This window comes from Lycium ferocissimum, chromosome 4 (genome assembly GCF_029784015.1).
Source record: "Lycium ferocissimum isolate CSIRO_LF1 chromosome 4, AGI_CSIRO_Lferr_CH_V1, whole genome shotgun sequence".
In the NCBI taxonomy this organism is placed as follows: domain Eukaryota; kingdom Viridiplantae; phylum Streptophyta; class Magnoliopsida; order Solanales; family Solanaceae; genus Lycium; species Lycium ferocissimum.
Window position 1 is genome coordinate 63,797,157 of NC_081345.1, and position 9,922 is coordinate 63,807,078.

At 32.6% G+C, this 9,922-nt stretch overlaps 1 protein-coding gene across 3 annotated transcripts; it reads right to left on the reverse strand.

The window, feature by feature from the left end:
- Positions 1 to 6,065: 6,065 nt before the first annotated feature.
- Positions 6,066 to 9,545, reverse strand: LOC132053600 (squamosa promoter-binding-like protein 8). Of its 3 annotated transcripts, none has more exons than XM_059445690.1 (4): positions 9,350 to 9,545; positions 8,160 to 8,813; positions 7,153 to 7,313; positions 6,066 to 6,614 (listed from the first exon to the last, which is right to left on the reverse strand). In XM_059445690.1, the coding sequence occupies exons 2-4, from the start codon at positions 8,777 to 8,779 to the stop codon at positions 6,520 to 6,522; spliced, it is 876 nt and encodes a 291-aa protein (XP_059301673.1). In that variant the 5' UTR covers positions 8,780 to 8,813; positions 9,350 to 9,545; the 3' UTR covers positions 6,066 to 6,519. The 3 variants fall into 3 exon arrangements, with proteins under 3 accessions (XP_059301673.1, XP_059301672.1, XP_059301671.1); XM_059445689.1 differs by having other exon boundaries at positions 8,160 to 8,810; positions 9,299 to 9,545; XM_059445688.1 differs by having other exon boundaries at positions 9,299 to 9,545.
- Between the last annotated feature and the right edge of the window lie 377 nt (positions 9,546 to 9,922).

Here is a 9,922-nt window from a genome sequence, read left to right on the forward strand (position 1 = left end):
GCCTTTGAATTATAAACTCTATGAATCATGAATTTCTAGTTTTTGGGAATAAAAATATTTTTGGAAAACATTTATGGATTCACATAAAGGGATCATGAAACCATTGTCAGGTCAACCGAAAACAAAGGATCGCGCAGTTCCGCTTCCCGCGATGCGGAAGGAAAGCACAAGGTTCTGAAGCGCAATGTCCTTAAGCTTTCTACACAGAACTCTGTTTTTCCTTCCGCAAAGAACGTTCTAAGGCTGGTTTTGAATGAGAGATCAAGGATCTGATTCTTGGCCTTTCGGGGTGACATAAGGTTGTTAACCCCCAAATAGTTTATGGAACTCATATCGAGTCCAAAGGATTAATCGATGACGATGAGTGAAATAATGTCTTAAAACCAATCAAACGACAAAACCTTAAGATTTCAAATACAAAGCATAAGAATGAAATGGAATTCGTTATGGAACGCTCGTGTTTATGTACTAATTGGATTCATAAGAAAGGATTCATGCCTTTAGAAGAAAGGGACTAGCCTTAACATACCTGAAAGATAATTTCTCGACTTCCAACTTACTTCCGGTCTTGCAATTCACTTAAGATCATTTGTAGCCTCGTAATCTACATATACGACCATTCATACTATTGTTAGGCTCATCGTTATATGCTCGTCTTAAATCCTTAATTTAAATCCATTTAGAATCTGCCGAAATTCGGGCAGCATCTCCCCTGTTTATATGCCTAGCTCGAATTCTCAATTCAACAACCAACAATAACAATAACGATACCAACAACAAAAACATCATTTCCCATATCAACGTATTCCATAGAACAGCCCATATGGTGTTCGTCCCATATTTCCATCACATAGCCATCTTATAATGATTTTACAAATTTTCTCCGTAAATAAATCGATATTAACACAAATAGAAAGAGATTCATATCTTTCCCTTGATAATAATGCTATATCTTCACTCATCTTGAACTTAAGCCACAACGCCTCAATACACAATTTTGTAGTCGTAACTATACGCTGTCGGGATCGGGATTTGGGAATTATACCTGGTTTAGGCTAAAAAGTGGGTGGTGGAAGGTTGGGGAATTTTCTGGAATATTTGGGATGTTTTTGGCCGATTTCGTCGAAAATAAAGGGTCTCCCCACCGTAGCGCCATCGTTCATCCGCAAATTATTTCGAGACCTAAAACTTTTATACATCGATCTCTTTATTTGCATACTTGGATATGTCCAAAACTCCATACAGGGTTGTATAAGTTATTCAACATCCCAAACTCAACGAAACTTATTTTATTTTTTTCCGATTCGTTTAACCTCCAACCTTCGTGGCACTTACTTATCACTTGTTGAACATAACATAAACACTTATAACTTCAAACATAATCCTGTCCTTTGAGCTTATGTGACTAACCTGTGATGCATCTCAACGCACGAGAATACGGGATGTAACATGATACGTGTATACGAACACACACACACACACACACACACACACACACACACATATATATATATGCTTTGAATGAATATGTTGCTATAGATGATTAAGCTAATGGTTTTAGAAGAATAAACTAAGGCCACAAAAATCCACTAATTCGGACTAATGAGAGAGAGAGAGAGAGAGAGAAATGATGCTTTAATATATATTTGCTATTACAATGTTCTTGATCTTAAAAAGCCAACCCCTAAAAGTAAGGAGATGTCCTCTATTTATAATTTTGCCTTATGGGCCTTGCATACAACATAAAGCCTTTTTAGAATAAAGAAACCCTAAAAGGATAAGGTTGGACCGTACGGTCTGACACCCGTACGGCCGTCAGTACAACGTGACAGAACGGTCTTGACGCGTGGCAACTCTGCAACTGGTTAACCGGACCAACGGCCACGACCAATTTGGCCATGAAGAAACCGGACTAACGGTCACGATCAATTCAGTCATGTAGAAACTGGACTAACATTGATGCAGAGTTTGGTCCGGAAATACCGGACCAAACAGATTTGCTCCACTTTTCTCGGATCAACTGCATCTGGTGCAATCCCACCGGTCCGAAGGAAATACTTCGTGCTCATGCTTGTTTCTTCCTATCTCCGCTCCCCGGTCTCACTGGTCTTACATACATCCGTATTTTACCGTATACAATTACAACATTTGAAATCACAGAACAAGATAAAACAAATAGTTCCATGTTGGCCCGAAAATTTAAAAGAATTAGCTTCGCATATAAATGAGCATGATTCAAATAAAAATAAATCAGTAAAAATGTCTTATCTCAAAATATTTAACTTTTTGATAAGGCGATGTACTTTGAAATCTATTACTTCAAAACATAGCAGTGTTTATGCTTTTAATCAGACAAAAAAATTGATAAGATATGGTTCTTTTTTAATTTTGTTTTATTTGTAGAGTCCATGCCTACGTGACATACAAAATTAATTTATTTTGTCATGTCATTTTTTTTTTATGACAAATTTAGTTGAGTGATTTTATAAGAGAAAAACCCTAAGTTGAGTGATTTTATTGATACAAAACAAAGTTGAATAACTTAGCTACATAATTCTTCAAAGTTGAGTGGCCTTTTTAGATATTTACTCTCTCATTGATCATTGAACTTAGACCTCTTTTTTTTAAAAAAAATTATCTTGTAATTCAAACTATAATATTTTCTCTATTTTAATTTGTTTGCCTTACTTTCTCTCTTAGTCTGTTTCGAAAAAAAGTCACTTTCTATGTTTAGTAACTCTTTACACCCAATATTCTACATGATATTTTTAAGACTACAAATTTAAAGAAAATTTTAATACATTACACACTTCTTTATATGGTATATAATCATGCTAATTTATACGGATTATTATTATTATTATTATTATTATTATTATTATTATTATTATTATTATTATTATTATTACTCCATACGTCTCAATTTAAGTGTCTTATTTTCTTTTTAAGTCTGTCCCGAAAAGATTATCTTTTTCTATTCGTAAGTTGACAATTTAAACATCTTACTTGATAAGTTTAAAACCATAAGATTCAAATGATATTTTAGTACATTATATGCATCTTTAATTTATGACCACAAGATTCAAAAAATTCTTTTTATATCTTGAATTTTGTGTCCGATTAAACTAAGACACTTAAGTGAAAGAGAGAGAGAGTAATTAGTAATTACTGTTATTATTAGAATGCGTTGCTGCTTTGAAAATGACATGAAGAGAGAAGAAAGAATATCAAATCACAATCTCCTCAATGTGCAGAAGGAAGGAGGCAAAATCTGGTTACATGTGTTGTTAAATTTCGTCGAAGGTTCAAAGAGGGTGTGGTTTCAACTTTCAGGGAAACAGTGAACGGAAACCTCTACGTCACCTCTCCAATGAGAATCTTCTTCCTATTTGAAGCACTCTCACAATAAACACTAAAGACAAACCAGCTCATAATGACCAGATGCACATGAAATAGTTAAGGATTTAACTTATAAACACTTGGCTTTTTAAAAATGTTATACTACTATTATCGTGTACTTAGTATGTTGAATTAAGTATCTGGTCTTATCTTTTAAGCCATTAAGCATATCATGGATTATCATTGAAATTACATTTTAAGTGATTGATCACTAATAAAAAATCGATTATTTTCAGTGGATGTTGCGTTGAAATTTGGTTCGTCAATAAGGAATTTTGATGAAAAAATTATCTGAAAAGTTACCAATGAGACAAAATTAGCAATTTCCTAATAGTATTTTGCAGTATAAATAACTATGCAGATATCGCAAAACACTATCAGCAAATTGATAATTTTGTCGGTTTTTTCGGCTTTTTTGTCATATGAATGCTAGTGTTGTAATATTCTCTCGTTTGAGTTGTACATGATAAAGTTCTGATAAATGAATATATGTGTAGTAATAGTTGACCAACATATGATCTATTAAACACATACTTTCTCTGTTCAATTTGTTTGAGTGGTTTTTTATAGAGTTTAACAAAGTAAAGAAGACTTTTGAATCTTGTGATATTAAGTTAATGATATATAGAATACATCAAAATGCTCTTTAATCCCTGTGATCTTAAAATGCCATGTTGAATTAAAAAGTTGCCAAAAAAAGGAAAGACAGATTCGTTTTGAAACAGCCAAAAAAGAAAAGTAAGACAAACAAATTGAAACAGAGGGAGTAATAGTTTTTGTGTTTGTCTAATAATAATTTTTCTATGAAGTACGCGTTCAAACTTAAATTTTTTTAATAATAAACACAAGATAATATAAAACCTAAAAAATTGTACACTTGTTTTTAACTATAAAAATTACCGATAATACATCATCTCAAACTAGAAGAAAATGTAGGAATTCAATATATCTTGAAGTATGAATATGAAGTAACAAATAGATTAACGCATTTGACAACACTTGATAAAATAGTGATGATACAGGTTAAATTAAGCATTATCTAAAATAAATAAAAATTAAATGCACAATAGAGTTCTATGAAATATTACATCCAATAAGAGAATCAAAAATATTTCTTGATATATGTTTTTAAAGAAAATTCTATATAAAGTTTTTAAAAAATATATAAAAATTATATACTTATATTTTGATTTTATCTTTGATTTTTCTTACTCAATACCAAATCAAATCAAATTAAACCTAGTCTTTTTTCTTTTTCTTTTTTTTGTTAGTTTGGTTTGGTGCTATATTTCGATTTGGTTTGACACCCCTAGACATGGTAAGAAATATTAATGAGGGTGAGTGTTAGATTGAACATAAAATTTAAGAAAGAAAAAAATATTTTTGAAACTTGTGATTTATAATAAATTATAAATATTGTGTGATTAGCCGAGGGTCTTTCGGAAACAACCGTCCTACATTGATAGGAGTAAAGTCTGCGTACACTACTCTCCTTAGACCCCATGTTGTGGGATTTCACTGGATTGTTATTGTTGTTGTTGTTGTATAAATATTGTGTGGTTATAGATCATTTTATTAAGGGGAAAATGAGTATTTTAAATTTAAATTGTTCTTATGAATATAAAAAAATATCTTTTTTTTTAGAATCGACTAAAAAGAAAAAGAATGTTTCAGGAGGAGTAACTTTGTCGCAGAAAATGCAATCATCATGACTTTAGATGTGAACTTGTAATTATTTGGACAAAATCGCTCGTCTTCATCAATCATCATACCATTTTTTTTATTTTTAAGTAATGATATTTTGAATAACACTTATTGTGAACCCCTAGTGTGGCTGATAAGAAAGCTCAAAGAATGGCAAAAAACGAATAAGCTGCCATACGTCAAAAGCTTGTCCACACACAAGAACATATTCACTCACTTTCACCTATGTACCTACCCCCCTTCACATTGAGAGTAAACATCATTAAAATTCTTTTAAGAAAATCAAGAAGAAATAAATAAGACCATGAAATAGATCTTGATGTGGAATTATTCATTCAAATCCTTATTATGGTTTAGACTTTAGTGGACCCTCACCAAATAAAAACTTTTGATCAAAAATAGCTTCCATGCAGGAGACAGCTTGACTCGTGGACCTCTCATATCCTTAGCAGTATATTCATCAATGGAAATAGCAATCAATTTTTTACCACATGGAAATTAATACTAGTAGTCAGTTTCACTGCTCTTTCTTTTTACCTCGCTTTCTTTTTTACTGCCACTTTGCAGGAAAAAATTATCAAAGTACCAGACAAAAGATAATAATGCATATAACACTATAAATGGTAATACACCTGCATGAGCTTGCCTGCCATGTCTAACTCTTGTACCAAAAAGGTAACTGAGTTTAATTTATGTATTATACTATCAAATTGCCTAAAAAATAATTATAAGTAGTTCTTCATAATAAGTGAAATTATTAGTTCTTCATAATAAGTGAAATTATTTACTTTCAAAGTAAGATAGTCAACGTGCTATAAAAGTTAAATAATTCAAATTCTGCTACTGGATATGAACTAAATAAAAAAGAAACTGCCCTTTTTTTCTTGGAAACACGTTGAGGTAATTTCCGTTGGCCATAATATTCAGTTACTGTGAAGTAAGAGACAAAATATAGAATTCCGAAGTGCAAAGTGGGGAAATTGGGAAAACCAACTTCAAATCCTTCCCATTTTCAAGATTAATATGTTTCTACATGTGACAATACAATTAAAAGTCCCCTATACTAATATTCAAATTCCAATCTTTTGTGAAAGAGAAGGGACTTAGAATAGGGCAACGAAATACAAGGGTTAACATAATTCTAAATACTAGTAGAATTGGAACTAATATTGGGAATTGAAGTGGGACAAAGTACAAAGGGGTTAACATAATTCTAATACTTCAATCATTCATATTAATCATTTTACCCTATTAGTAGATAGTAGTAAGTACTGATACTTAATGGTAGTAGCCAGTAGTAAGTACTGATACTTAGTGGTTGTAGCCACTAGCCATTAAAGCTTGAAAATCAGAATTTAAAGGAACCAGATAGAATCACCCATTAGAGAAGAAAAATCATAGGCTTTTGGCAATTTGTTATGGTCTTTGTCTAAAACAATCCAGTGAGATTCTTGGTGGAGAAATTGCTATTGTCACTGATGAAGAATGAGCTCCTGAATCAGGCGGAGACCCTAAAACATAAAATGATAACACATATCAGGTTAATTACATATAAAGTCCTGTGATAAACATTAACTGATAACCTGATATAAATTGTAACTTATAACATGTTATTAATAGGTTAAATTACACTAATAGTTTAAAAAATACTTCTCCCGTCTCAATTTATGTGACACTTTTCGCTTTTCGAGATTCAAATTATGTGAACTTTAACCGATAATTTAAAATGTATTTTTGCATCATATTGACATGAGAGGAATTGCATCGTATGGTACTTGTCGTATAGTTTTTGAATATCTAAATTTTAATTTTAAAACGTTGAGTTGATCTAATCCAATTTAACTTTGAAAATTAGTCAAATTGACTCTAGATAAGAGAAATGTGTCATATAAATTGAGACAGAGCTAGGGAATAGTAGATTATCGGCGCATATAACTTAAATCCTTAAGAAAATTCCAAAACATCAAGTCTCTTGTTTCACTTCCTTTTGTATTTCTTTTTTTTTCTGAAGAAGATTAATATTAATTAACCCTGGAACCAAAAACTTACTAGCAAGACTGTCAGACGAGGAATTTCTGGTACTGTCAATTTGAGACTTGCTGGTATTTTCTATGTTTGCTTGTTGATTTTTCCTCCTCCTCCTGTTATGATCTGCCAAACGTTTCCTACAACTTCTCTTCCCGTTGTCAAATTCAGACAGCACATGGAACCTGTTATATATATATATAAAAAAAAATCCAGAATATTAATAAGAATTAGTGCTACACTAAGTGAATTCTGAAAAAGAAAAAAAAAGTACTAAAGGTCATTTCATGTGTGTTGATTAAAGCTGATGAGTACGTTTTATCGAGAGGAACCAAAATAGAAAAGGGTGTATTTCCTATAAGAAGCAAAAATAAGCAAGTGCGTAATACGTGGAAACGGGGTAGTAAACTGATGGGGGAACATAAAAATTTACGGACTGAAATGCCCTCGGGATCAACCCCATCCATGTACAGTACAACTCCTCAACTTCCAATCTCCAATCATTTGATCCTATAAACTCCCAAGTGCATTTTCGTCATATTATTTCTTCCCTCCCGTTTAAACAGTGGCAATCAAGAATTTGCCTGTACTTTGGGGTTGAACAATAAGTCTTATTTTATGTGAACGGTTCTTGAATAAAAGAGTCAAAATACCTAATTTTAAGTGTGAATCGAGCAAAAAATCATCAAATCTTTTGATTAATTAGAGTCATGTACTGTTTGACAAAATCGTATAAAAAAAATGTATCTGCGAGTTCACAGATATACAAGTATAGTTTAGAACATAGTCTATCGATTGAAAATATACAGTGTCTAAATTTTGAATTCAGCACTGTGTCAGAAAGAAAAGATTGATTTCTCGTATGGTCATTTAATGAATAATTACTATTGTCTTAAAGCCACCTTTATTCTAATTTTTTTCAGCAAAGAAAGTGAAGACTTTTTGAGATAACAGTAACTATTAGTTAAGTGACCTCATGAAAAATCAGGAAAAAAACGTGTGAAAATTAAAGTGTTTTAGAGAAACACAACCTGCTGCACTGTTGGCAGAACCTTTGAGTCAAACCAGCAGCGATAACAGTGGAAGCTTTGGAGTGAAACTCACAAACTTTGTGTCTTCTATGATAATGTTTAGCATGTGTAAGATCAGCATTACAGCCTTCAGCTTGACACCTAGGAGTGTTAACTGAACCAGCTTCAACTGCCCTAGTACGTCGATAAAGTCTATTCACAAAATCATCTTCAGATGAAGAAAAATAAGTCCTTCCACCTAAATTCAGCCCAATTCTACTACCACTCGCAAAATCGTGAACCCCAGTACCGATGTACTGGGGTTCACTTTTTGGTACAACCATGTAACCGGTATTCGGTTGCAGTACTGGGTGTGCGGGGTGAGTGTAACACGTTTCATAAGCGCCACGTGGGTCATACAGGGCAGTAGTGTTCAAATGAGGGTTGTTTTGTGTATGAAAAAATTGGTGATTTTGTTGTTGTTGTTGAAGGGTTGGAAAATGTTGAAAGTTTTCATGAGTGAAAGTTTGAGTGTTGGCATAAGGGTCAAAGAACTGTCTATTTTGGTCATTTTCTTGATTTGGTGGTTCTTCGCCGGAAAGCATAACGGAAGATTGATCTCCCCAGTCATAGTCCAACATTGCTAGTAATTTTTTGCTTGCTTTGGTATATCTGCTACAATAATAAGAAGAAAAATATAATGCACGGTTAATCAAGTTGTGTACAAATAGTTGAGTAGAAAAGAAATGAAGGGAAAGATGAAATTAAACCATCTGGTTGGGTATTTCTTCTTGTGGGTAGGGGTTGAGGGGGTAGGGGCTGTGGGGTGGGGGAGGAAATCTGCCAGCTTTAAAAGAAGAAGATTATATGGAGTTGAAAAGGCTGCAAGCCAAAGACTTTACTTTTTAGCATTCAGTGTGAGTTTTGAAATAGGCTTTATAGGACTATAGAATAACAATAATAGCAATAAAATATTAAGTTAGAATTTTCTATATCTTTTCTTTGAGTCTAAAAAGAATAAAAGATTAAGTTCCTGCTTGAGTTTCTAGTGACATGTCGGGCTATTAGGGAGTATTTTTTTCTTTGAGTGATGAAATGGAATTAGTTCCTTCTGAAACATTGAGATTTTTCAAAAGAAAGAAAAGAGAGTGATAACTCACCTTATGAAAGTTAGGAACTCAGAGATAAAAGTTAAGCCATTCAATACGAACCCTATAATATTGTACTAACACTATAGGTTGGCCACCCACAACTCTCCAACTCACTTGGAAAAGAAAAGGAAAAAAGGAATCACACTTTTATGTCACACTTTTATCTTCTTCCCTTCAATAAAATACTCTCTCTCCATGTATTTTCTTGAGAGAAAGAAGAGAGGAGTTGAGAATAACTACTGACTGATGAGGCGGCTTTGTTCAGTGACTTATTGTGTAAACATGTGCCACTATTAATTACTATTTTACCCTTTCTTGTGATAGGAAATTTCTATGAAACCTCTTGGCTTGAAAGTTTGTGGTGATTTGGAAGAACAAGATAACGCTGTGGATGTCTTATACATGGCAATATAGTGCAGTCACTATCATAGTAATAATTTTGTTGTTGAAAAACTTTAAGCAAACTTTAGCTCTTTAAGAAATAGTTTTTAAGTTTTGTATAAATCCAGCTTAGATTAATTGCTTTGGTTGTTAATCTACATTTTTGTTTGTTCTCGAAAACCAAAATTATTTCTTAATATCAGAATGAAATAGGGCAAGTATTCTAAAACATTTTTGAGACAACAACGATAT

Excerpts from the sequence above, each read along its gene's own strand:
- LOC132053600 (XM_059445690.1), bottom strand. The coding sequence starts at position 8,779 with ATGTTGGACTATGACTGGGGAGATCAATCTTCCGTTATGCTTTCCGGC. Across the intron at positions 7,314-8,159 it reads TTCTGCCAACAGTGCAGCAG|GTTCCATGTGCTGTCTGAAT; the intron begins GTTGTGTTTCTC and ends TATATATAACAG. Across the intron at positions 6,615-7,152 it reads CTCGTCTGACAGTCTTGCTA|GGTCTCCGCCTGATTCAGGA; the intron begins GTAAGTTTTTGG and ends TTTATGTTTTAG.